At 39.7% G+C, this 27,813-nt stretch overlaps 1 protein-coding gene across 4 annotated transcripts in view; it reads right to left on the reverse strand.

The window, feature by feature from the left end:
• The window catches only part of GOLGA4 (golgin A4), a 64,846-nt gene extending 42,121 nt beyond the window's left edge, over positions 1 to 22,725 (reverse strand). Inside the window, exons 1-9 of one of the 4 annotated variants that reach the window (XM_054991879.1) lie at positions 22,371 to 22,725; positions 19,908 to 20,000; positions 15,149 to 15,247; positions 10,390 to 10,452; positions 9,501 to 9,815; positions 7,934 to 7,981; positions 7,670 to 7,726; positions 914 to 1,012; positions 5 to 143 (exon numbers count right to left, since the gene is read on the reverse strand). In XM_054991879.1, coding sequence (XP_054847854.1) covers positions 5 to 143; positions 914 to 1,012; positions 7,670 to 7,726; positions 7,934 to 7,981; positions 9,501 to 9,815; positions 10,390 to 10,452; positions 15,149 to 15,247; positions 19,908 to 20,000; positions 22,371 to 22,451 — 994 coding nt within the window. In that variant the 5' untranslated portion in view covers positions 22,452 to 22,725. Of the gene's footprint in view, positions 1 to 4; positions 144 to 913; positions 1,013 to 7,669; positions 7,727 to 7,933; positions 7,982 to 9,500; positions 9,816 to 10,389; positions 10,453 to 15,148; positions 15,359 to 19,907; positions 20,001 to 22,370 lie in introns of those variants that run through there. The other 3 variants (XM_054991875.1, XM_054991877.1, XM_054991878.1) reach the window with 3 other exon arrangements.
• Positions 22,726 to 27,813: the final 5,088 nt, after the last annotated feature.

The following is a 27,813-nucleotide window of genomic DNA, read 5'->3' on the forward strand; positions in this document are numbered from 1 at the left end:
CTACCAAGACTCCCCGGCTGCAGGGTATTCTCTCTCTCTCTCTCTTTTGTTGGACTCTGAACTTGAGGTTGCGTCTGAACATTTGGCTCAGGAAGTTCAATACTTATTTGGCCGTTCTGCAGTCGTTGTTTCAGCAATGACACCTGCATAAGCATCAGTTTCATTAACATAAAGTAATCTTTGCCAGTTGCCTGTTCAGATGCTGTCTACAAATTCATATTTTTACCTCAGACCTTCTTTTCAAAAATGGAACCAATCTTACAGCACAGATAATTCAAATTTCAGTGTGAAGAGCACATGAATCACTACTCTTGTTGATAGGACTCTGAAGTGAAAACTGGACTTGGACTAGAATCAGGTTAGTAAAGGCAGGACAAATCCCCAGCATTTTAAGATTACCTAGCACAGACAGGCTTTTTTACATGTTAATGCCAAGGGAATGCTCAACTTCTATGTGAGTTTTAGATGTTTAGTGGATGACACTTTCTATATGAGCTTGGGCAAAGCCACTTTCTTGAAAAAGCGTTCTGCTGAAATCAGTTGTATTCATAATAGTTCCAGATCCATGTACTGGAGCTTCCAAATCACTTTCTTTTGACATTTGCCCTCCGCGCTGTCTTAACAAGATCTCCAGAGATACACAAAGAGCTGCTACCCCAGAAGCAAAAATGTACATGGAAGTTCATGCATATAGCTAAAGGGGCTCTCTGGATGCACCCATGACTTTAAGAAGTAGGTTACTATATTAAGCAATAAAGTGATGATATTACCAGCCAGCTCCCAAAGGGGGGTGGGGGTGGAGCCAAGGGCAAAACCACCAGAGACTCCAATAAAAAGGACTGTATAATCTATCCACAAAGGAAAGTCCAGTAAGTATTGTTCTTTCAGGCCGTTCTGGGAACATCTCTCTTGCCTGAGTCTGCAGGACACTGATGAGTTGGTCTTTTTCTTCTAATGATGCATCAAACTCTTCCTGGAGATGTTTCTTAGCCTGTTGATCCATCTGGAGTTCCTAAGAAACCAATTTTGCAAATGTTTCTAATCAAAAGTACACAACAGCTCAATTAGCTTTAGAGTGTTATTTGAAACAGAAAACACAGATTAAGCTTTTTGGAAAGGATTCTTCCAATACAGAGGTAAATTTGTGCATGCTGACGAGAATTTTTTTAAAAAGAAAACTCACACACATCCCCCATCACTTGGTACTAGAGGGTTACTGCTTTACTACAACTGATATTCCTCCATTCTCTCCTTACAATGCAGTCATGATACCATCCTTTTCATCAGCCCACACTCTCTTCCGATGTTCGGTCTCACTCAGTTCTGGCATCCCCCTTTGACCATTCACATTCCTGATATCCTAATAAGAAAGAAGTTCATCATTCTATAGGGGCAGGTATTAATTCCAATCTCTGCTAAGACTCTGCATGAGTCTCTACGACAGCAGAGGTGAGAAAGGGGTACACAATCTAGTTTACAAGAATGAGTAGTTCATGGTAGAAAAGAGCTAGAGCCGTAGCCCCTAGACATTCCTGTACAGAAACAAAGTAATACTGTATAGGAGTAAGAGTTAGGTGCAACAGTATGTATGAAAAGGGCAGTGCTTCCCAAGCTGTGCAGTGGGGAACCTTCGACCTCGTCAAAAGCTTATTCTTGACAATTCATCCAGCATCACCACATTCCTCTAGTAATGTTGGGGATGTGTGTTCTACAGCAAAAAATCACACAGAACAAAATTAAGACCCAACATATCTGGCCAGTGTACAGGGCAACTGCTTGGCCTCTATGTGAATAGTATTCTGGGTTAGACAAACCAGCAGTCTAAACCACCAGACTCTACTTATGTTCTAGACAGCATCCATGGGCTGATATGTGCAATGACTTCTCAGCAGTTAAGCTGATATAGAAGAGGTTACTGAAGGCAGGAAGTCTGAAAACCATTGAAATAACAGTTTATTAAACATGTCAGATAGAAAATTACTTTGTACCAAGCTAATCAGAGGTACCGGAACACTGCAGCTGAGACTTCCTGGTTTTGTCCACTATTAACAGATGCCCCTTTTCAGAGTATCGCAACTAAGAATGGAATCCTAAGCAGGGTGATACCTTCCTCAGGATTCTGCCTCCCAGCCTATTCCCACCCAATTCTATTTCTGCTTTGGAGTGGAGCAAAGAAGATGCTGTGCCAACAAAAACTGGCTGTTACAATGCTGTTCAGCTTGCATGCTAGTGCTGCCTGCTCCTGGAATAAACAGAACTGGGTTAGAGAGAGACCAGTATGGTTCACAATAAGGCAACTCTGTATCCACAAGGCTGTCGTCAAAAGAGATTTACTATCCCAATAGTAAACGGCTAATTTAACTTTTAATGACATTCACACAGGAACACCGTTGCCAGTTTTTGAAACAGCCCTTTTAGCTGTACAGTTAAGAGCTATTTGATCTGCAGCATTTGTGAAGTGAAGCACATAAACACTTTGCTTGCTAATTCAAGCATATGAAACTGCTCTTAAAATCACAACAGCAGGCCAGGCCACAATTTTATGACTGGCTGATAACTCCTGACAAAATTCAGCATGCTGAAAACTAATCTGATGAACAAAATAACTAAGATCTAGGTTCTTGCTGTGGAATTTGGCTTTGAAAAGCTAGAGTGGAAGAAAAATACCATGAACTTGTTATTAAAAACCCATTATATACCTGTAAGTCGCTATCTGCAAATACATGTGCTTGCAAGAATTAAATTCTATATGAGGAAAAAGGACAATATTAGTAATAAAAAATAAACCATATTCTTTAAGGAAAAAAGATTCCTGGCTCCCAAAAGCATACGAAACTCCATGAAAACTCCACATGGAGAAAACTGTACTAAAAACTTTGGCAATTAAAATAAAATTTTGTTGGAAATAAATAAATACATATAACAAAATTTTCAGCTAAAAGGAGTCCGTGTTTCCTAATGGCTAAGGAACAGAATCTGGCCACAGCATAAGTCACTGAGCTCCGAGTGTCTTCTAAAAGGAAGCTGCACAGGATTTCTGGTCTAAAACAAAATTTTCTTTCTGCAAACTATGCAAAACTGAATTATTCAAGAGGGATTTTTTTTACACTGGTAATAAGACTATGCTGTAAGGAAATGATTCAGAAAGATCAATTGGAAAGGGATAACGACTGTAGACTATAGTACTGTGTACTGTCTGTTCCTTTAAGTATGCTCCTACTGGATTGTTTCCATGTTTCGTAATATATTATGTCAATTTGCATATGTTTTGTTTCAACTCCATCTTCAGCTCTGTATCAGATTTCAGTTTGTTTTTTCTGCAATCCTTACCTATTGTATTATTTATTAAATGTTCTAGCTGTTGACCATATTGCCCTACACTGTCTGCTTCATCTTGAGTCGCAGCAAGAAAGGTGGACTATAAATAATGTACATAAATCAACTAACAATATTAATGCACAAATAAGGCAGTAAGGATCTCCACAGAGATGGTAGGTGGGGGTAGACAAAGCTAACTTTTGTAATTCAGAACAAATAATTGTATTAATAGGGGTGCACAAAAATAAATACAAGGAATAAGCACCTCCACAAAGATTATCAGCATTTCTCAATCTTGGTGCAAGCTTTATACCAACTAATCTAATTTACAGGAACAGGGTCGCAGATAGTGATCCACATGTTCTGGAAAAAACTGAATCAGAAAATTATCCAATTTAAATAATAAAGAAGGCAAATATGTCATGTAAAAGCATGGACCATATACAAGTGTAAGAACCTCAAAGAAGTTTTGAACTTATAGCTTACGTAATTTGTGCATGCTTCATTTCCCATATTTAGCCCATCTAACGAAATTGATTTGCAGCACAACACACCTGACAACTACAGATAGACTATATTTACATACACGGAGTGTAATTTTTCCATGGAATAATATAACAGTATAAGTTTTTCTGGAAAAAAATCTACCCATATCACTAGTTGCAGACAACTGAAATTTTTAAATTTCCAATTGAAGCTTCTGTAACCAGAAGAGCACAGAAATGTACCCCAGCCCTCTAAAACTGCCCATGGGAATGAAGTACAGGGAAAGGTCTAAGATCTGACAGTTGGGAGTTTTAGTCAGTTACTGACTGAGCAGTTGGAAGTTGAGAAAGAGAGTGAGTGGTTACTGAACAGTTAGTTTAACAGAACTGTGGATTAATGCTTCTGTACAGGTATCAGGATCTTTGGTTCAGGTCCTCTGGGTGAGTGTAAAAACCTATTACAGTATTTATGGCATTTTGCTCCCCTTATGAGGCCTGTGGTATGTAATTCCTGTAACAGCACCTCACTATAAAGCTTTGAAATGGCCTCTATTATGCTGCCTCCCTTAGTCTTCCCACATGATTTTCACCTTTGGTCTCTCAGTTTGACTTGTAGTATAGGAAGGCTTTATTAAATTTGGTAGAATGAGTGAACAATCAGCATGTGGGGGGTGGCTGCGAAGTAAAAGGGGACACTTTATTCTAGATAAAAATGTTTTTCTTAAATAGAAATAGGGTTTATTTATAAGTATACGTGCATAATGGCTTCAGAGTATTTCATAAGCACACTAATGTCAGAGTAGTTCGTAAGTGTTCTGATTTCAAGATAGGTACAGATTTTCAAATGTTTCTAAACAAACTCAGTCACAAACTTATTTTCCCTCAGTTGCCACTTATGCTAATATTATCCACAAAGAAAAGAAGAGACAGACTTCCTACAGCACTTTACTCCTTCTCACTCTTTCCCCAGAATAGCTCTCCACAGTGCTTCAACAATGCACTGAACTCTTTCCCTCAGAACTCTGACTAAACTGCCGTTCACTCTGTCCTCTAAGATACAGCCACCATCCAATCATAACACACTTTGCTCACCCATCCAGACCCCCTCTTTATTCTCTTGGAGGCCTGCATCTTAAACTACAGTAAACACTCATTCAAAAATCCACATTCATTCACTGGAATAAAATGCCTAAAATACTTCGCTTTCAAATATTACAATATTCCTGGATCTTAACCACTTAACAGTGGTTAATAGGTTAAGTGGTTTGGCTGCAAATCAGCACTCTACTGGTTCAAATCCCACTACTGCCATGAGCTCAGTAGGTGGCCTTGGGTAAGCCACTCCGCTCAGCCCCAGCTCCCCAGCTGTATTGTGGGAATAATAATAACACTAACTTGTTCACCGCACTGGGTGAGGCAGTAATCTGTCTAGAAGAGCGGTATATAAGTGCAGTCGTCATCATCATCATCACCATCATCTAGGGTGCAACAAAATTGCAGCAGAGTGATGTATTCATATGTGACAACCTCGCTATAAAAGTTCACCTGCTCCACTCCCCCCTCAATTTGTACTATTTAAAATCTGACACCACAAATCTCCTTATTACTTTTTAAGATTTATGATTTTTCAATCTATTAAGATTTTGTGTGTCTCCTTTTAGATACTTTCTACTTATTACTTTGAAAATTAACCATCTTCTCCCTACGTTGTTCCTCAGTTACTGATATGGCCTTGGGTGGGTTTATACCCAGGCCCAGATTCCATCCCCTTAAACCTTTGTAATTTCTGCTTAGAAACCCAGTTGCAGTGGGGAGGCAGAAAACTGGCAAAAAATCTTGTGGAACACGGTCACAATGGCTAATGCGTACATTTGCTTATATCAAGTTTTAAAAAATCTCAGAAGACAGCAAATGTTTCCACATTCCTGTAGAAGCTACAAAAGCTCAGTTTGCATTGCCACACTCAAGACAGAATACTTTTTTTAAGGATGCAGCAATTAGAAAAAAGCCATGTTTATCTCAGTGCCATTAAAAGCTTCACTTGCTAATTCATGCATATGAAACTGACACAGAATGCAAAGGAGTGGGCCTGGCCATGTTTTTATGTCTAGTTGGTAATCCTATGCAGTATTCAGTATTCTGAAAACTAGTGTGATGAACACAACTAAGATCTAGCTTCTTGCCGTGCAATTTGATCTTGAAAGGCAAGAATAAGAAAAAAAAACACTTTGGCCTCTATGCTTAGAACCTACATTAAACCTTAAGTCATTAACTGCAAGTATGTGCTTTTCTGAATTACATTCCATATCAAAAACACAGGAATTATTATGGGAATTTTAAAAATATATATTCTTAAACAAACAAACAAAAAGATTGCTTAACAAAAAAGGTGTAAGAATCTCCACAAAGATTCCACATGGTAAAAAGAAAAAGGACAATTTTGTAATCATAAGCAAATAATTTTCTTTAAAAAACACTGTTAGGCAAAGAAAGCCACAAGCACCTTCGTGAAGATTATTAGCCATGCACAAACTTAGTGTGAATCTTATCAGATGTGATGCCCTACTGTTGTATTGGTTAATGCTTGCAGAACTGGACTTTCCTGTCTCCCGCTGAGCACCCAGGAATTCTGCTCATGAGGATAAAGGGACCCTACCAAACAAAATGTTTGGGGGTCTGCAGTAGGAAGGGGGAATTGCCACCAATGAAAGTGTCTTTAAGCCATAGGAACTGCACCTATATTCCTTCTTAAATCATGTAAGAATTGAGCAACCTAAATTAACTCAAGCCAGAAAGATATCCATTAATCTGGCTTAAGTAATTTAAGAGACACACTTCCTATCTATAAAAGAGTACTGAGGTTATGGGAACCTGATAGAACAAGTTGGGTGACAGAACTCGGTGATGTCATTGCATCTGTTTATACACTACTGGTTCACCTGGACGGCTTCATTCTGAGGTGAACCAACACCTACATGCGTGAATATTGATAAGAACCAAGAATTACAGTAGCAATATACAGTGGTGAAATACTTTTAATACTTTAGCCTTGTTTGGTAAGTATAAATATTTTGATCTCTAAATACTTTGAATTCTAAATACTAACATTTATTAAAGTTATACCAACCAGGTTTTATCCTAACTGGAACTGAGAAAAGTAGGTATGGCAGCGAGCAGGGGTCTTAGATAACCTTTAATTTGGTCATCTTAACAAGGAAATCCTAACTCACTGCCATGATACTTGATCAATCAGATAATCAAAGTTCACTGTATTTTATTAATTAGCCTAAATACAGACTCACATAAGACTCTATACAAATATCAAACCTTAAGGAATGAACAAGATGAGAGTGAAAATGTAAAGTACTACTACTGATGCTATTATCATCTCACATTTATAAAACAGAATTAGTGCAATCCCAAGCATACTTTCCTGGGAGCAACCCCCACTGCATTGACTTGCGCAGGGTTCTATGTAAACCTGCTTAGGCTTGTGCGGATAATCACATACACAGAAAGTAATGCTGCGAACTCTGAACTACTTACACATGATTAATTCCACGGACATTATTCAATTTAAGCATAGAGGGGGTGAGTATTTTCCTCTCTACTGAAACCATGCAGGCCCCCCTCTTGCATATTTAGTGCCTGTAGAATTTACATAGGACAACACATGGAGGCTAGTTTTTAGTTCAGAGGAATTATTGTAGATAACATAGGAGTGGACACAAATATTTTATGAAAGACAGTGCCTGCCACAGGAAAATGTAGTGTTTATTTGTGATTATAAACAACAAACATGCGCACAGTATAAATTCTTAAATTTTTGTCAGAAAATTTCATGTGCAAATGCAATTATGGGTTACCTCTCGCAGCTCTCCAATTCTGCGAAGTGCTTTATCTTGACTCTGGCTCAATATTCCCTAAAATAATAATAAAAAAAAAATAAAACAAGTCTTTTCAAAATATATTCAATACATTCAAAATGTTAACAGTTGTTCGTATGTGAGGTTTCTGCCATGTCTCCACATCAAAGTATTAGGCAATCATAAGGTGTTTTTTAATTGAAAGCAAAACTTGGGACTATAAAAAAATGCCTGTGTAATTCCCCATGATTTTTTTTTATTTACCTGTAACTTTTTCTTTTCTCTTTGCACAGCTTGATAGGCAGTGACCAGCTGGAAACCATAAATGAAGCACAAATGACAATTAAGACCAACTCAATCAAAATTGGTTGCTATAAAATCTAATTTAGTCAAGTAATTTAGTTAACTTTATGCAGTGCACTTTATATAAAAAGGAACTCAGAGAAGAATGTTGAGTGATAAATTTTTTTGTTGCTACAGAGTCCACAGAATGCTGGAACAGGAGTGAAGGGGGGGGGGGAGCAAGGTGAAAGAGGACAGCAGATGGAGAAGAGAGAGAAGCAAAATGCTGAAAGTAAAAGGAGTTGAGAAACAACTTTGTTTTAAGCAGCAAGGAAGGGCCATAATAAAAATATAGTTAATAAATAAACAAAAGTCCACTACTCTAGCTTTTCATCAGTAATGTGCCACCACCCTTTGAATCTGCTGTTACTGTTTTATTACTACCACATGATTACTGATGTAATTACAATAGAACAATTTCCAAAGCAGAAAGCCTTCTGCAAGGTACATCGCATTTATGCCTTTTTAATACATCTGTGCAAACACAAACTGTAATTTTAATAGTGAAGGACATAAGCACAAGATGTGCAGCTGGATCCCACAGAGAATTTCCATGGCTTGGGGGGGTGTCACTGATTCTCCTCCCCACCGCCAGCAGCCCTCCTATTCCTTCCTCATGCTGTTTGTGGGAGGTCGCCTCTCCCTAAGGAACAGCATTTCAGGGGGCATTTGGGGATGAAGCAAGAGGGGAAGGTGAGGAAGTGACATTCCATGAATGGAAATTCCCTTCCATCTGCAGAAGTCCTCCATGGGATCCTACCCTTACAACGCAATCCTATGTGAGAAACAAGTCAGCCTTAGGTGGATGGTTTCATACTTCATCCGCATAGTCCCATTCCTCAGACGAACTACAGCAGAGACCTCTGACTTTGTTCATCCTGTGGACCCTTCTGGAATTCTGTGAAAGGGTACTGGGCATTACCACAAAATAGCTGATATGGGGCCGGAGCCAATTCCAAAATAGCTGTCATGGGAGCAAAGCCAATCACAAAATGGAGGGGTGTGTGTGTCACATTGGAAAGTCCAAAGCTAAGCATCTTCCTTTGGTACAGGCAACTGCTTCCAAGATGGTACTTCCTGCAGATGCAAAAGTGATGTTTTGAGGCTCTTCTGAAGAACCTCCTGCTCCAAAGAGGCAGAGGAAAGCCAGGACTGGCTCTTTGCTTTGCAAAACCAATAATATTTGGTTTCAGTTTCTAAGAGAAGGTGGCTTACAAAGCACAACCAGAAGCTTTTGTGCCATGCAGATTATTATCCCAGAGCCTTAAGAAGCGAGCAAGCTAGGAAGCAAACTGACAGATACAACAATGTCTGTGGGCATCACACTGGAAATTAATGCCCTATAAAGTGCCAGATCTCAGAGAAATGGCTTTTCATAGTAATGCATAAAATATGCATTTCTCTCTCACACACAAAGACAGACAGACAGACAAGAATCAGTATACACTAACTGTATACTGCAAATGGTTTACAAGGTATGTTTTTCTACCTCTGAGTACTTTCCTCTGTAGCTGCCTAAACTGCGTTCCATCCTACGCAAACGTTGCAGCAACTGCTCCTTAGGCAAGCTGTCCAGATTTCCTGGCAATTCTTCTGCTTCACTTTCAGCATCAGACGGTGGATCAAATGTGGGCCCTGGAGAATCCAAATCGAGTTTGTTCAATGAATCTCTTGAAGAAGTCCGCACCAAAGACTCTTTAGAAGAGGTGCGAAACAAAGAGTCTTTTAATGGACTTCGAAACAATGACTCCATCGAAGGAACCCGAAGCTGAAGCTTTTGTGCAAAAGACTGGGCATCACTAGGCTGTAAATAAACAAAACAATTATTTTCTAAAGCATGATTTCTTCAATATACGATACAGCTAAGAAAATATACTGACCTACATAATAATCTGATGAAGAGAACAGTGATTCTCGAAAGCTTATGCTACAGTAAAGTTGGTTAGTCTTAAAGGTGCTACTGGACTCTTTTTGATTTTGCTACTACAACTAACACGGCTAACTCCTCTGCATCTACATAATAATGTTTCACTATCACAAGCAGTTTACCTCTGCAAATAATTTACTATCCAATTTATGACGCATAGATACTCCTTTAATATCTTACTAAATTCTGATATTTAAAACTAGCATATATTTTCTAGACAAAATAAAGCCACAGAGTTTGTCTTGAGCTTCAGGAGTTAAGACATTAAACCTATTTGGAACATTTAAAAAATTATATTTCTTACGACTAAATACGAGCAGTCATAATCCTTAGACCTTACTACATTCAAATATCAAACCATTTGGTTACCTCGGTTCTTAGGAGATAATGCAACCATAAACCTTCAAGCTAAATTAAGAAATAGCTACCAAAGAGGATAATTGCTGCAAACCTGGGGAGAAGACTGTTCATTTTCGCTACTGTTAGGACTGGAAACTGTGTGCTTAGATACATGCTAGAGAGGGAGAAAAAGAAAAACATCATTAGCTGAACAATAATAGAATGCCCTAAGTAGCTGATTTGTATTGTATAAAGCAACATTATTAGTAAAGTTACTTTTACAATTACTTATTAAGATGTCATGCAAACTGACACAAGCATGTTAAAAATTCTGAATCAGTGTCCTGTAATATATAAAACTATGAAGCAGCTGTGTTTACATGGATTAGCATGATAAGTATAATATAGCACAATGCTCTTCTTAAAATATTACATATAGAAGTAATTCCTTAATAAGACTCTTGAAAATTAACTGGCAATCAAAGTTCTAGCTATCCGAATCCCTTTTTATGAGCAGAAGAGTCCCTGCAGGGGGCATTGTACTTCACAGAAGAAAATAAAGACAGGGCCTCATAACAGCAGAAAACAACTAGAAGTGAACAAATACATACTGCCTGGTTGTAAGCGATTATACTGCTCTACCACATACAGTACTATTTAGCTGCCTATGAAATTTAGCATCTCTACCGTTAAACACTGTAATTTCACAACTGTCTTCAGGATCTGCCTTTCACCTTTATCCGGTGAAATGCTTCTTTAAAGTAAAATCATCAATATCAGTACTCTCAAGTGAAGTCCAAACTTATTTCACAGAGGTCTAAATTATCTAGGATTTCTCACATATAAAAGATGGTTATTTACCACCATAAACAATAAGGTAACAAATCATACAATACCGTAAGACTTCAGGTATATCACTTTGTTTAACATGCTATGTTCACAATTTAGGGTATCGTATTTATGGCCTGAAAAGTAAACGAACAACCAAAAAAGGTTTTAAGGACTAGTGTATATTCAGTAACATCTTCTTGGAACCACAACTGACTGAAATACAGTGCTGTTTAAAATAACTCTTTTAAAACAATGTAGATGCTTGTTCATGGTATAGTTTTGACTAAAAGGAAAATAGCCAATTTTAACCAAAGCATTTCAGTATTGAAATCAACAATTCAAAAGTTTCATAATTTTCTTAAAGGCCCAACATCGATGGAAGGTTTTTTTAAAAAATGTGTGGTCTATCCTCATCTCTTCTATAAATACAAAACATGCAATACAAAAAACCTCAAATGCTGGACTGGATCCTAAGGTTCCATTCTACTCTTGGTTCAGCCTTCCTCTGAAGCAAGCTGCACCTTCGAGGAACAGAATCACTGGATTCAATATTCTATTAATTTAATATAAGTGTAACATTTCAGTTCTACATATGGATTTATCTTTCTATATAAAAGGCAAGCTGCATTGGCAATAATGCACTTTTTATCCTGGTGCACTTGCGCAGGAGTGCCAGGATAAAACCTGCGTTGTAGCCAATACTGCCTACAGAGGGTGCTGCCTCTGCGAGAATGCCAGGCGAGCTGGCCTGTCCCTCCAGAGGGTGCCGCCGCTGTGGCAAGTCCAGGCAAGCCAATTCGTCCCTCCGGAGGCTGCCGCTGCGGCAAGCCCAGCATTCCTGTGCTCTGTTTTCTAGAGCCCATTTTTTAAAAAATTGGCTCTGTTGCTAGTTTTTCTAAGTCTGTCTTTCTCTTGGCACAGACAGGACCTGATATAGGTAATTACAGCAAGATTTCCTGTGAAATCCCCACTGAAATCAATATACACAATAATGCTATTCTGTGCTTTTGTAGCTCCCATTCATTTTAACTGAACTTGCTCAGCAAACCCTTCTATTTGACCAGTCAGTATAATGGTTTAAAACAATATGGTATCTTCTTCAGTTAATCATTATTTTAAGATATCTTTAGAAAAGTATCCACCTAAATGGTAATGAGTTACAAAATAAGATCTGAGCAATGTGTATCTCTTTTTTTAGGACTTTGATTCAATATGAGGATGCAATCATTCATGTATAAATCTGTCCTAAACCGGTTAATCAAGCTTGGTTTGAACAGTCAGTTTCCAGCGTACAAAAAAAAAACACCTAAGTTACAAAACCAGAATACTGCCCAGTACATGCAAGAAAACTAACAAGTTTCTGCATTCAGGTCCCACAGCACCTTAACGATCAACTAGATTTCCAGGGCATGAGCTTTCAAGAGTCAAAGTTCCTTTCATCAGAAGGGAAGGGAACTTTGAATCTCGAAAGCTCATACCCTGGAAATCTAGTTGGTCTTTAAGGTGCTACTGGACCCTAATCTTGCTCTTGTACTACAGACCAACACAGCTCCTCACCTGAACGTTTATCCAGAGATTCATTTAATGTTCTGTAGTACCGTCAGCCCAACAATTCAAAGAAAGAGCCACAAGTAGGGAACACTCCTCTGCCACCATATTAATTTGGTTTCAGCAGTGAGCAAACAAGAAGTGCTATACCCAAATGCCATGTTTTTGCATGCTTCAAAGCTGTTTGATGTTAAACTACCAGAAGATGATAAAACAGACTTGTCTGAATCACAATATCTGGGAAACAACCTGTATCCTGCATAGAGTAAGAGAAAACTGAAAATAACTTCACTTTCAATATTTAATTAAACTTTTTTTCTTCTATGATCCCTTGACCTTGAGAGGCGAAGGTGCAAGGGGGGGTAAGAAAAAATTAGGGGAGGGACTGATTTTTTTTCTGAGGACCCCTCCCAACCCCTCAATTCAAGTATTTTTTCTTTGAAATGACTGAAATGCTTTTTTTTTAACTCATTCAACATATATAGCATGAAAGTCTGAGGACCTCCCACCCCCATCTTTTTCATGGTAAATTCGGAATACCTTGAAAAAATGTATCGAATTATTTTTTTTCTTCTTCTTTTGGAATTAGTGAAATGCTTTTTAAGACAAGGTTTTACTCACTTTATTATTGGATATATTTCCAATTTTGCTTGTAGAAAACTATGGCAGTTGTACTTTTAAATTCCATAAAATGCGACTTAATATAATTTTTACATTAATTATTTTATATTTTATTTTGTCAACGTAGCAAAACAGATTTAGGTTTGACAGGAAAGTAAGCATTTCATATGTTAGGAAAAGATAAATATGCTCTTAGAATAACACAAGCTTATAGGATGGAAGGGGCAATTAAATCCTAGTTACATTCCAGGCAGAGTGGGACAGGTATGTGATGATTGGCTGAGCTGGGAAAGGAAATTGAACCCCAGTCTCAATTGAACAGTTGGGGCTAAGCTGTCAAAGTGACCTGATGGATTGTTACTGGCTTCCCATGAGGTGGGCTAAGTTCCTTTAATGCAAACATTTGCAGAAACGTTGAGCCTGCAACCTAAATTCTGTCTGAGTTCAGAAAAGTCCATAAATACGTTAGCCTAGGCAGTAGTTCTGTGCAAGATTGTAATGTCAGGCTCTGTCAAGATGCCCTCTGCCTGGGACCCATTCCCAGGAAGGGGAATGTAGAGGCTGTAAGTAAAGATTAGTTAACAATTTACCATTTGATTCCTTTCCAAGTGTTCTGCCTAATTCTACTTACAGATCGTTCCCAAGTATATGGATTTTCTAGGATTTATGGTTGGTTAGTTATTAAAGTTTTATTACACTCAAGGTCTTTGGGGAGGTTTCTGTAAACTGTAAACAAAATCTCACTCACATTTTGCCTAATACTGCTTTGTTAGGCTACCCAGAGGAATCTGGTGTTGAAGGACAGCACCTGAATACTGAGAGAGAAAGTGGGGAAGGAAAGCCACAGGCTTCCTTTTTATACTCACAAAAAGACACAGAAAGATTGAGTTCTAGTCTTCAAAGAAGCCAGAATCACAGATAATAATCAAAGAAATTGTCTTGATGATGGCAGCTAGTACCAGAAAAGATCAGGGGCTGGAAAGTAAGGCTGTAAACACCAAACTCTTGATTCTTGACCAACTCCGGAGTGCAAGGTGGAATCCCATGCAGCAAGGGTAGAACAGGATGGACAAGGGATGCTGAGAGCCAAGTCGGGTTTGTGACAGCATATTTTTCCATTTCTCCTCAAATGTCCAATTTTTCCACAAAACAAAGAAAACCCATGCAAAAAATATAACACCTAGAAAAAATCCTTTACCCACCATAGCTTCAAAATTTCCAGAAATTTTATCTATTTTGACCTCATTTTCTTTCCCTCTGATGAGGACACTAACTGAACATAAGAAATAAAATAGCGATCAACTCCTAAGGAAAAATTTTATTACCAGGAATCCAGCAATACAATTAATCTAAAGTATAAAAGTTGTTTTGTAGGGATAAAGAAGTGAAAAATAATAGAAAATGAATCCTTAAAAAACCATGTTTTCTAAGTGGTTGACCTCATTTTTTTATCTTCTGACCGCATCCATAATGTTACTCTTCATGAAAGAGATGAAAAACAATTATTCCTCAGCACTACCACGTATACCAAAAACTTTGTCTAACTTTTCAAAACAATTACCAAAACTAAAATAAATGGAGGGAATGGATTGCTACTCTCCAGTAACAAAGCACAACACATTTTGTGGTGAATCGCGAAACTAAAAAGCAAGGTTAATTTTTAATGTTAAATTAAGCTTTTGTTATCCAGTTTTCCAGCCATGAATTAGCCCATAATATGGCCAAGCTTTTTAGTGCAGTGTTAGCAGCAGATCACTTAGTATGCTTTCAGTTAACCAAAAGCAAAACCAGTTTTGCCTTCTAGAATTACAGAATCCTCTTGTCCCAGCCAAAGTCATTACTGTGAAGGACGGGGGAGAGGAGAGACTCACCACACTCTGACTCTTTGGTTTAGGTCGTTTGGTGGGATCCAAAGCAAAGACAGTATACTCAGAAAGAAAAGCAGGCTCTGCTATCATCCCAGCTAGCAGCTGTGTCACTCAGTGCAAAAAAGCAAGAAGATGGAAAATAAAAACAAAGTAATAAGGTAAAGGGGGGAGGGTCACAAAAGCATGTTCAAAGTTTTTCCTCGCCCATCACGTTTTTGCATAATGCTTAATAACAGCAGCCAAAGAGTGCAACACTTCCAAGAAAAATGCATGAACAGAACACATTCAAAGGTGATTAGAACAATCAAACCAGCCATGGTATATATAAAGATGGGCATGAGGAGATTTTAAAAAATTGAAACTGATCCTATTTTAACTTAGTATGAATATACACTATTGTATATTCTAATTTTATTTACAAATATATGTGGAATTATTTTGATACTTTAGGGTTCCTGTTTATGACATGCAAATTATGGTAGAAGAATCTTCACTTAACCATATATAATACAAATTACAGTTTGGTGTAGTGGTTAAGAGCACGGGACTCTAATCTGGAGAGCCGGTTTTGATTCCCCACTCCTCCACTTGAGGCCAGCTGGGTGACCCTGGGGCAGTCACAGCTCTCTGGAGCTCTCTCAGCCCCACCCACCTCACAGGGTGTTTTGTTGTGGGGATAATAATAACATACTTTGTAAACTGTTCTAAGTGGGCAAGTTGTCCTGAAGGGCGGTATATAAATCAAATGTTGTTGTTATTAAATAGATATAATATATATTACATACAACACGGATAAAAGGATCCTACCACGATATATCTTGCAGCTATGGAATTAATCTTGCTGAAGATATCTATAATTATCAATGGAGGTGCCCATTACATGTTATCAGGGGAAAAAACCCCAGGTAGTCATATGGAAAAGTATAAACCTCTTTTTAAACAAAAGAGGAAATATGTTCTTACCTAAATCTACTCAGAAAGATTTTCTGCTTCTGCGTGTAAATTAACTAATGAGCTTTTTAGAAGAATCTTAATCTCCAGTTTCAAATTCATTTTAATAAATCTACCTTAATTTAAAAAAGATACCAATAATGTGTTATATCAATGAAAAATAAGATTCAGCTCCTAATGTACAAAAAGGACTCAGTTGTGCATTTTGCCCTAAATCAGACAGATTTAAAGGAGCAGTGTTAAGTTATAACTGCAACTGTCTTATTCTTTACGCAGCATTTTGAGAACATTCAGTATGCACTTAACAGTATTAATGGGGACTGGGGACACATAACTACGGATAAGAGACTATCAGTGCCATCCTGCACAGAGCTACACCCTTCTAAGCCTGCTGACAGTGGACTCAGAAGGGTGGAACTCTGCTTACAATGGCACTGTATGACACAGATCTATCCTAAATTATGATTTCAAGAACTCTTTACCCCAGATTTAAGAAACTATAAAAATCTGACTCTCATATAGCAGAACAAGCATTACCTCAATGTCTTCTAATCTCTACAACAAACTTTAAATGAAAGATGGCAGCAACATGAACACACGAACACACAGACACACAAACAGAACACTGGGAGAGGGAGTTGCAAGGAGTCCCAGTGTCTTTGCCTTTATGTATAAAGGTTAATTCGCTTTACAGTTTCTAAGATTTTGACAACATAGGAAGCACTTCAGGTAATATCTTAGACTCTGTGCATCAGATATGCATTAGGCTGCTTTTCTGAGATGACATGTGTGTTCAGAGCTCTTCATAACTAACTCTACTGTTTCAAGAGGAAGGAAGGTTAACAACCTAATGGAACCTTTTGGATCTAAGCCAAAATATTAATACTATCATAACACTACAATGACAAACATGCTGTAAATACACATTTCTAAATATTGGTTTACCACGAGACCAAAATATGTCTGGGCTCACAGTCACAGGTCCCACTAACCAAATTCTATTCTTATTTTTATACAGCTAGAATATAATGCAAATTGTAGCATCACATGATCCAGCAATCTATTACATTTTTATCCTGCGTTTTCTCCAAGGAACTCAGGGTAGGGTCCATGGATTTCCCTCCCCATTTTATCCACAAAATTCTGTGAGGTAAACTAGGCTGAAAGAAAGGAAATTCCTCAAGGTTATCCATACTGCTTAACGGTCATTTGGGGATGTAAACATGGGATTTCCCAGTCCTAATCTCACATTAACCATTGTACTATGTAAAATTCATATAGAAGAATGCCTGAAACTTTGTAACAGCAACAGTAATACATAAATAACAAACAATAAAGGGATAAATTTAAATCAGAGGGCATGGGGGAAGTGAACAAAGCAGTGGATTTGCTTCTTATTTTCATATTAATCAACAGAACAGTCCTCTCTACAGAGGCACACTATCTACAGTTTGGGATCAAAAGGCTCCAAACATAATGCATAGCCTTTATAATTCCATTTAAAGTTAACAACAAATATTTCCTACATAATTATACAGTTTAAAAAACATAAACAATACAAAAAGCTGGTAAATGATTTACATATGAGCATCAAGAACTAAATTTATTGACTTTATTTATACCCCGCCTTTCTCCCCAATGGGAAACCAAAGCAACTTAATTTTTCTTTTCTCAGTTTTATCCACTCAATAACCCTGTGAGGTAGGTTACCCTGAGAATGTGCAAGTGGTCTAAGGTTATCCAGAAAGTTTCCATGGCTGCATGGGGATTCAAGTCTTTGTCTCCCAGATCTTAGTTCAATACTCTAACCACTATACAACACTAGCTCTATCAGTTTCATTATCAGATTCTCTACAAACATCTTGCATGTTCATTTGAAGCTATTTTGATGTGCATTATTCTCTTAAAGGAACAATCTATTAAGAAGAAATAGGAGCCATAGAAAAAATAGCAACGCACTGTCTTTCAAATTAATATAATCTTAACTGCAATGTGAATGCAGCTAAAGCTAATGATAATATCAGAGGCTTACCATCCACAAAGCTGATAAAGTAGGGCAACTGATGAAAGCCCTCTTACAGAAATCTGTGTCTTTTTCATTTACCAATTACCCAGTCATTTAAAAAATACAGGGTAAAAGAAAGACCTTGCAGCTGGAATAGAACTTCTGAAAGTGTGCATATACAGACATACACTCAAAGATTCTAGGAGGGATTTTGCATGTATACCCTTTTAAGAATCAATAGAAACAACACTTCCAACTGAAGAAGTGATCCAAAATAATTTCACTGAGTTGTCGAAAGAGTGGAACACATCCAGCTGTAATAGACCTAATTATCTAACAGGAGATGGAAACTTCTTTTTTTGTAAATTGGTATAGTGCATGGCTAATTCAATACATTCATATCCACAAACCAAAAAGACTAGTGACTCAGCAGTACAGAATTGTAGGAAAAACTCTCATTTCCTCAGCAAATTGGTAATTTCTGGCTTTAGTCTTTACAATGAATGTTCTACTGCAAAACTAGTAATAACCCTGTAAACTTCTACTATTTGTAAATAGTTCCTACCAATGTGGCCTTCTCAGCTAAGAACCCCATTAAGGACTGTGAAAGTTTCACATTCCAGTAGTTTTCAAAATTATGACTCCATTGACAACATTTCATTGATTTGTGGGAAAATATGAGATGCAAGGAAGAGACTGCCATCTAAAGAAAAACAGCTGAAAAAACTAGTCCAGTTAATATTTAACCAAAACAAGTTTATATCAGAATTGGTTACAGTTTTCTCAGAGGAAATAATAATAGGCAATAGAAATGACAAATGTGTACTTAAGGGTAGTATAATAAATACTGGGGCTACAAATTGAAACAGAATAGGGAACATATGAAAGACCTCTGAAAGTATCTTTAACACAAAATTTCCCATTAAACTCCCAATCTCGCTGGTTTTTCCTTTAAAAATTCTAGAACTGTTACAAGGAGAAAAAGTGTCCTTTCTTACTCTCAAGTTTCTGAGTGTATACCTTCTAAAGAATGGTTTTTCATGAACAAGAATGGATACTAATTGGCTTCAGTCACAATAAAAACATGTTGATTTGCAGATAAAGCTTTTTGTGCTACACATGACTATAGACCAAGAACTCTGGTCCTGCAGTCCACATACCTTTTGCTTTTGACGATGTTATCTTAGAGGTAAGCAGAACTGCAACATTAACAGATTTCTTTTTGTCTCTGCACACAGAATTAGGCCTAGCATGATTCACTTACATCATGGCAAGGGCTCTGATCCTGCCCAAATGTTTTAGCATTGGCCTTAAGTAAGGGCAGGGAGTTTCAGATCCTATATGAAGTAAAAAGTCCTTGTAGGGAAATGTTATATGTACCTCTTGAATCTTTACTCAGGAGGTGAACCAGTTCTAGCCACAGATACTGAATACAATTTTCCCTTAAGCTATGGCTGTTTCAAGAAAACTTCACTTTTAGAAAGGACTGTGGTTTTATATGAAACGGCACTCTCTGTTTTCCCTTTTAAGAACTCCTTATCTTCAATAATGCTGAAACAGCAGACTGAATGGAAACAAGTCAGTATTGGAACTTTTGTACTCCAGCTTCCCTTTCATACGGATTTGGGGAATTTATCTTCTTGCTTTGTATATAGATCTTTTATCATTCGTGTGGCATTATCTTTTTTGGCACATATTATATTTAACATGAATGTTTTCCTAATTTTTCACTGCTGCACATCATTCTAAGACATCCCTTCTCTCGTGGTTTCTTTATTATTTTACACAAACTGGTTTTCAACCCACCTCTCTGTTTGGTGTTAAAGTGCCTTCATCATTTTGCTCTACAAGAGAAGATGTTCTGCTCCTTGCATCTGGTGGTGAAGATACAGAGGAGTCCTGCAAAAGAAGCAACCACAATGAAACATGTACACTTATTACACACAACCTGATCCTAAAGACACAGTCTTTACCTGGGGGTACTAGAAGGGGGTACTAGAAGCTAGTCTAACCTACCCCACAGTTATTGTGAAGATAAAATGCAGGACAGGAGAATGATGAAAACTGCTTTGGGTACCTTAGGGAGAAAAGTGAGGAGTAATTTATTAAATAAAATACTAGGTGCAATGGGCTTACTCCTAAATAAGGAGGTTGAGGCTTTAATTCTATGCACACTTAAGAACAAAACTGTAGCCTTGGTGTTTGAAGAAAAATCCTTCATGAAGTAATAAATTATGACCCAAACCTGAAATTTCATTAAATTGCATTTGGAATACATTACATTTTGAGATCTGAAGATAGTACACAAAAAGTTATCGTAGCTATTTAAATGAATACATGTTGGCAACTTGGCTAAATTATGCAGAAAAACCAAATGCACTGATTAAGGTTCCCTTGAAGTTGACAAACAGCCAATACAATTCTTTACCAAAATGCTTCATTGTACCATTAGTAACTAAAGAATCACAGAGAAGATCGTCCTTTATGTAGGCTTACTCTGAGGACACACATATTTATCTCCTTATATCAACAAGCCCTTGAGGATCAAATTACATGTTACATTAGAAATCTATTACCAGATCTCCTGACACTAAAAACAGTTGCAAGTAATGGACAATTCAGTGCTGGGCAAAGGAAAGTAATAACTCTCCTCCACTGCACTTTTTTCTTATTTGAATCATCCCCTTTGAGGCTCAAAGTGGCCCCGAGGCTAACTACAAGGGGAACAATTCCAGTCTAGGAATATGTGTATGGGTGAGATTAACTTCTTTTACCAAGCACTGCCTGGTAATGAGCCAAACTGCTACTTCCACACATTGCTACTTTTTAGGGGAACAAAAACACACACTAGAAGCACCTGTCACAGATTTCCAATGTAAGATTAGGATTGCCAGCTCCAACCTGGGAAATTCCTGAAGAACTGGGGAGTGAAACCTGGAGACAGTGGGGTTTGGGGAGGGAAAGGACCTTGGCATGGCATAATTCCATAGAGTCCACCCCCCAAAGTAGCCATTTTCTCCAGGTGAACTGATCTCTGTGGCCTGGAGACCAGTTGTAATTCCAGGAGATCTCCAGCCACTACCTGAAGGCTGGCAACCCTATGTAAGATGTAGCTGGGCCTGCAAGCTCTGCCATAATACCAAGATATCAAGGTGATATAATAGAAGTAATACCCATCTACCTACTCACTTATCAACTCAGACTAACAAGAGCCATTAAAAAGCTACAGATCATCTATCAGTGAAGCTGCACTGCACTTCCTGTTCCTCCCTGACCAATCCCAATGTGGCCTATGGCACTTTACCCCTCCCATTTTCAACATTCATTGCGCCTGCCACTCACCAGGGGTTGTCTGAAAAAAGGCAGCTGTAGTGATTACTTATGATTAGAAGAGCCTCCTACATGTTTGATGCTGCCCTTTAACGATCTAGATTTGAAACAAACGCTTTTTACACAAGGGAGTGACCAAGAAAGCCAATATACCGCTGTTGGCACAAGCACCAGAGGTAACTTGTGACAGAGGCTGGCTTCTTGCATTGCAGGAACTCGGAAGCGAATCTCAACAGGACTTTCTTGGCGCGAGTTACTTCCTGGTAGTGCGTGTGTGTAAGATTGGCACCAGCTTGTAAGTCCACTGAAGCGAGACTACAGAGCCTTACTCCCGAGTAAACATGCACAGGCTACATCGAGGCACGAGGCTGCTGTGTGCGTGAGACACCGAGAGCGCAGGAAAATAAAACAGGAGTCCAGGGGCACTTGAAAGAATAAAGGAAAAGAAGATCCGGGTCCAGCAGCCCCTTCGAGGCCGACTAGATTTCCAGGGTACGAGCTTTCGCGAGTCAGAGCTCGCTGCTCATCTGAAGACAGGCGCTTTGACTCGCGAAAGCTCATCCTCCGGGAACCGAGTTGGTCTCCGAGGGGCTGCCGGGCCCGGATCTCGCTCTTTTACTGCAGACCAACGCGGCCCCGCCAGAGGATCTTCCGGGGCGAACCGAGCTGCTGGAGTAAGCCTCCTGCTCCTTTAAGGGCGCCGCGGGGCTCCCCTTTTCTTTTGCTGCCCTAGACGCGCACGGCTCCCGGGCCGGCGCTGTTTTGCTGCGAGCGGGCGCCCCGTGCCCTCGGCGCCCTTGTCCCGCCGCGCTCGGGCCGCCCTTCCCTCGGAGCCGGGCCGAGGGGGCGGGCAATGTTTACCGCCTTACGTCAGGGCCACGCAGACCCTCACACGAGTCGGAGCGCCGCGTTCCTGTCGGCGCCCTTCTCACCCCCTACCTGCGGGAGGTGGCTGCCGGGGCTCCGCGGCGCCGGCGACGTTTGTTCGTCGCTGATTTTCTGCTTCAGTTTCTTGAACATGCTGAGGGCCGCGGGAGGGAGAGGCGGCTGCCGCCGGGGCGGGCGAGTCTCTCGCTCTGTCGCCGGGAAGGCCTGGCTAAAAGCGGCCCGGTGGTCTCCGGCCGCCTCTTTCGCTTTCCCTCACAGGCGGCCTTTCAAAGCAGAGCGGGGCGCGGGGAGGCTGTTGGCCGCGGACGTCGCTCGCCGCCAAGACCCCGCTGGCCGCCCCCCGCAGCAGCAGCAGCCTCCGGGATGGATCTCCCACCCTCCAGCAGCAGGTGAACGCGCAGCATCACTGCGCACGCGCGGCCAACGTGGAGGCAGGAGAGGAGGGTGGCCGGCTACGGTGGCGCGAAACGGCCAAACTTCCCATCAACGTCGTATGTTCTTTGGGGAAGTCGGACGAGAAAACCCTCTGGATGGTTTTCTTCTTTTTCTCCCGGCTGAAAAGGCTCGCCAGCCTGCTTCGCTCTTCAGTCTCACGAAGTCCAATGGGTCATATTCGCCCCCCCCCCCGCCCCTGGAAAGGTGCATGTGTCCCAAACTGACTTTAAACGCTGGGGAATGGAGGTGATGTACAGCGCCTAGTGTACAGATCTTAAACGGGCGTTAGCGTGTGAAAACATGAGTAGGAGGTTTTGAGGCAGAGCAATCCCTACCTTGGGAGAGGGACAGGAGTTGGAGCAGGGGCTTTAGGGTTGCTAACCTCCAGGTGGGGCCTGGAGATCTCAACTGGTCTCCAGCCCACAGAGATCAGCGTCCCTACAGAAAGCTTCCCTCCCCAAACCCACCATCTCTAAGCTTCACCCCCAATATCTCCAGGAATTTCCCTACCTGGAGCTGGCAACCCAGTTTGCAGAGACACATGCGCAGTAGGGTTGCCCACTCCGGCTTGGAAAATTTCTGGAGATTTGGCGGTGGAGCCTGGAGAGGGTGAGGGACGAGTTAGATACCCCCTTTAGTACTATAACCCCAATCTATATTTTCCCTACACTGTGGCTGCTATTTGCAGCACAGTTACTTGTCCACAGATCCAAACTGAATTGCCATCATCATGTGTGTCTTGGCTCTAAGTGAATTTAAAAGTATTTGGAGTAACTTATGAACCGTTCCCTGAAATAACTAAATGAATGATTGCAGGTAACTGATACTGCTTTGTTTGCTTTTTGTTTGTTTTGTATATACAAATTATTTGAGAGGTCTCTTTTTTAAAATGCACTTTCTAAGCATGTTTAGAGTCTCCTGTTTAAATCACAGCTTCTTAAGCAATTCTTCTCAAGTCAGTTTTCTACAGCAGAGTTTGTAATCCTTTTCCCTCCATCCTTGTATTCAAAATTACCCGCGCAGTCTTTGTTTTTCTCCAAGCTATCTTACTTTTCCCATGCAAATCCTTGTTAAGTATGTAATTGTGTACTTTTTCAGAGAGGCTTTACATTTGCATGGTTTTACAATGTCTGTGGATGAATTACCAAGTCAAGAAAACCTTAATTTTGAGATTTTTTTAGCATAACACAACACTGGAAGAAAAATTGCTTCAATTGTGTCTATCAGGTAATTTATTTTTTATGCACAGGGCCTCCTGCCAGTCTTAGTCTGGAACTAAAAGTACTCATTTCAACTGTCAACTGATTTCTAGGTGAGAAAAACACTCACTGGAAAAGGTGGCATCATGCCACTTTCTTTGGTGTTTTTCAAATGCACAGATAGTTTATGGGAAGTGTATGAACTTGCTAGCAGTTTGTTCTTCAAAGCCAATTGTCCAATGCAAATGTGAAAAAGCTGCTAAGCAAGTGGGAGCCCAGATGCAGCCGTATAACTCCAGTCTTAGTTCAGCTACACCAACTTCCACTTTGTTTCCAGGCACAATTCAAGATGCTGGTGTTGCTTTTCAAAGCTCTGCATGGTTTGGAATCAACATATCTGAAGGACCTTATGAACCTACCAGACCACAGGTCATCTTCAGGTGCCTCCACTTTCTGAGATTAGACAGGTGATGACCCAGGGGAAGGCCTTTTTGGTTCTGGCACAAAAACTCTGGAACTCTCCCCCTTGGAATTTATCTGTCCCCTTCTATTGTCATCTTCCCAGCAGGGTTGTTTCATTTGGCATTCCCTCTGGGATCCCTCTTTCATGCTCAATGTTTTGTTTTAAATATTTTCATTGTTGTTTTTATGCCTTTGTATTTTTAAACTCTGGTTTAATTGTAATGTTATTGTTTTTGTTGCTTTTGTTTTAAAATGTGGTTTTAATTATTTTTTAAAATTTATTAGATTTTTATACCACCTCTCCCTCAAATGAGGCCCAAAGCGGTTTAAAATATTAAACACAATTAAAAACAATAAATATTATATATCAAAACTAAAAACATCACAATTAAGGGGTCCCACAATCAATAGTAAAAAACAACCAGATGGCAAAGATTCCATGGTATATAGTATTATTATGTATGTTTTAATTTGTTACCCACTTTGGTGGCCCTCATAAAGGCAGAAAGGAAGGATACAAATGTTAATTAAAAATAAATGTTTCTTAACAAGATACCATCATCAGAAAAGTTATTTTCCTTAAAAAGATCTGTTGACATGGGGCCCACTACATGTCAGTAGATGAGGCTTCCCATTGTGGGCTGATGTCCCTGTAATATTATTAAATAATTATAATAAAAAACTGAATGCTTCAAGAAAATTAACAATGCAATCCTAAACAGAGATACTCCAGTCTAAGCCTATTGCTTTCAATGGGCTTAGACTGGAGTAACTCTGCTTAGGATTTCACCTTTCCTTGCCTACAGACAGCCCCCCAACCTTAAACGACTTCTCACTCACAACCATGAATTGGCCAGCAGAGTCACCAGCACAGGTACCAGGCCCTGCAACAGACCCAGATGCCAGCTCTGCCCCTATATCTACCCAGGGAATACAGGACCCAATGGCATCAACTACACTGTCTCTGGCTCTTACAGCTGCTCATCCTCCAATCTGATATATGCCCTCGTGCCAACAATGTCCTTCTGCTCTGTACATTGGACAAACCAGCCAACCTCTATGCAAAAGAATAAATGGACAGAAATCTGACATTAGAAATGGAAACGTCCAGAAACCAGTGGGAGAACACTTCAATCTACCAGGACATTCCATCAAAGACTTAAAGGTCGCTGTAGTTCAACAGAAACCTTTCAAAAACAAAATCCAACGGGAGGCTGCTGAACTGGAATTCATGTCCAAATTTGACTCTGTCAAGCTGGGACTGAATAGGGACTATGAATGGTTATCATATTACCACAGGTAACAGATTTCCTTTACAGAGGTGGGGTCTGGGGGAGCTCAGTGGCACCTGGCGTGGGCTTTCGGGAACCACAGATCTCTTTGTCAGATGCATCTGGCAGGGAGAGCTGTGGTTATCGAAGGCCCATACTGCATTGGAATTGGATGGTCTAGCTGTTTGGCTGCTACAAACTAACAGGGCAAACTCCTTTGAAGCCAACTGATACACCCACTAAAAGGAGATGTTTACATATACTAGCAAAGGAATGTTTTGATTGCTCCCTCCCCCTCCCCCCCTAATTGCCTCTTCTCTCTCCTCCTCTTCTGTATTTGACCAGTCTCTGTATCAGGCATCTGACGAAGAGAACTTGATTCTCGAAAGCTTATGCTACAATAAAATTGGTTAGTCTTAAAGGTGCTACTGGACTCTTTTTGATTTTGCTACCACAAACTAACACGGCTAACTCCTCTGCATCTAGGATTTCACTGAAAGTGTTGCATTTACACTGCCATTTTAGATAGGTTTCAGAAGGAACTGGCCTTCTCACTATAGTGTTTATATTTTGTAGGCTAGGTTTGAATGAAAAGCTCCAAACAGTTTGCTTGAACGTCAGGTTCACGGAGATTTCTTTTGCTATATATTTCAAACCTGTTTTTATAGACTGTGTGTTGGTGCTATTACCTGAAATGGCCACTAGATGACAGTGTGTTAGCAGATTATTTGTGTTAATAGGTAAATGCCATGTTGTTGGTACAAAACTGTAACAAGAACTACAGCAGAGAAAACCAGTATGATGTCGTGGTGAGATCATTTGGGACTAGCAGTGGCAAGTCCTGGATTCAGATCCCCACTTGGCCATGAAGCACACCAGGTGACCTTGGGCTGTTGAAGCCTAAGCTACTTCACAGGGTTGTTGTGAGGATAAAGTAGAGGGGGGGACTAACCTTGAGCTTCTTGGGGAAAGGGCACAATAAAATTGTAACAGAGTTTATGAATCATCAACTTTGATTTTTGGTACAGTCCATGCTATTGATATATCTGCACAACTGTGTTTGAAACACAGAATGTCTCAACTCCCAGTGCCATCTGTTTCTTTAGAGGGGCTGCCTCTTGAATGAGAAGAATTTGGATTCTTGAGACCTTTCTGAATTAGAAGGCTTCTTACAGTGTCACCCTAAGCAGAGTCAGTGGTCTTAGAAGGATATAACTTTGCTTAGGATGGTACTTTTTGTGTGCGCTTGTTCCAGTATAGGAGCTTTCATCGTAATAAAGCATTTTCATGGCCAACTTTTCAAGGATTAAATGTGCTCCTTGAAACATGTCTGATTCTTGGAAGAGTCGAGATATGCGCAGTAGTGATATTCCAATTCAGGTAGGCTGGCAAGTGCGATCACAAGGAGATCAACTTATGGGCACTGTCGTCACATCATTCCTGAATTTCACTGAGAGAGGGAATAGATGCAATTAATAAGCCAAAGTAGAAGTGCCTTTGCCTGGATGTTTCTATGTGGATGAATTATAGCCAGTGTGTTATGTAGCCTGGCAATGTTTTAGTACCAGAGGAGCAGAGCATATATGAATAAAACACTTCAGCCAGTTACAGATACATTATGCTGTTCTCTAATATCAGGGAGGCAGCTCCAACCCATGCGTCAAACTACATGTTTATTCTTCAAAAGTACCTACATTCCTGACCTGGCTTCAGATTCTATACACTGAGTAGCTATTATCGCAAACAATTGAATGGTCCAATTTACTGGGTATTTATTGTCAGATACAAATCCCTGTGCTTAAAAAAGGGACGGCCGGTCTCCATTGATAACCTTCTTATGGTCATGTGGTATTAAAAGAAATGCCTGCCAGAAATGCTATTATTGTACTGCTTTTTTTTGCAATTCAAGCTTCATTTATATACAAAGATTAGGTTTTCCTGGGAATCTTCTTCTCTGCAAGTGAAATCTTTTTTTTCTTCCCCCACTGAAATCTTAAATCCCACCCTAGTTGAAGAAATAAGCCCCAAACCAGTATGCTGATGAAGAAGTTCTAGGGAAAGGAACCGTCAAGGCTGCAAATTGAATTCAAACAGAATAAATTATGCAAGACTCAGAAGAAATGCCAA

Source organism: Eublepharis macularius, chromosome 11 (assembly GCF_028583425.1).
Source record: "Eublepharis macularius isolate TG4126 chromosome 11, MPM_Emac_v1.0, whole genome shotgun sequence".
NCBI classification, from domain to species: domain Eukaryota; kingdom Metazoa; phylum Chordata; class Lepidosauria; order Squamata; family Eublepharidae; genus Eublepharis; species Eublepharis macularius.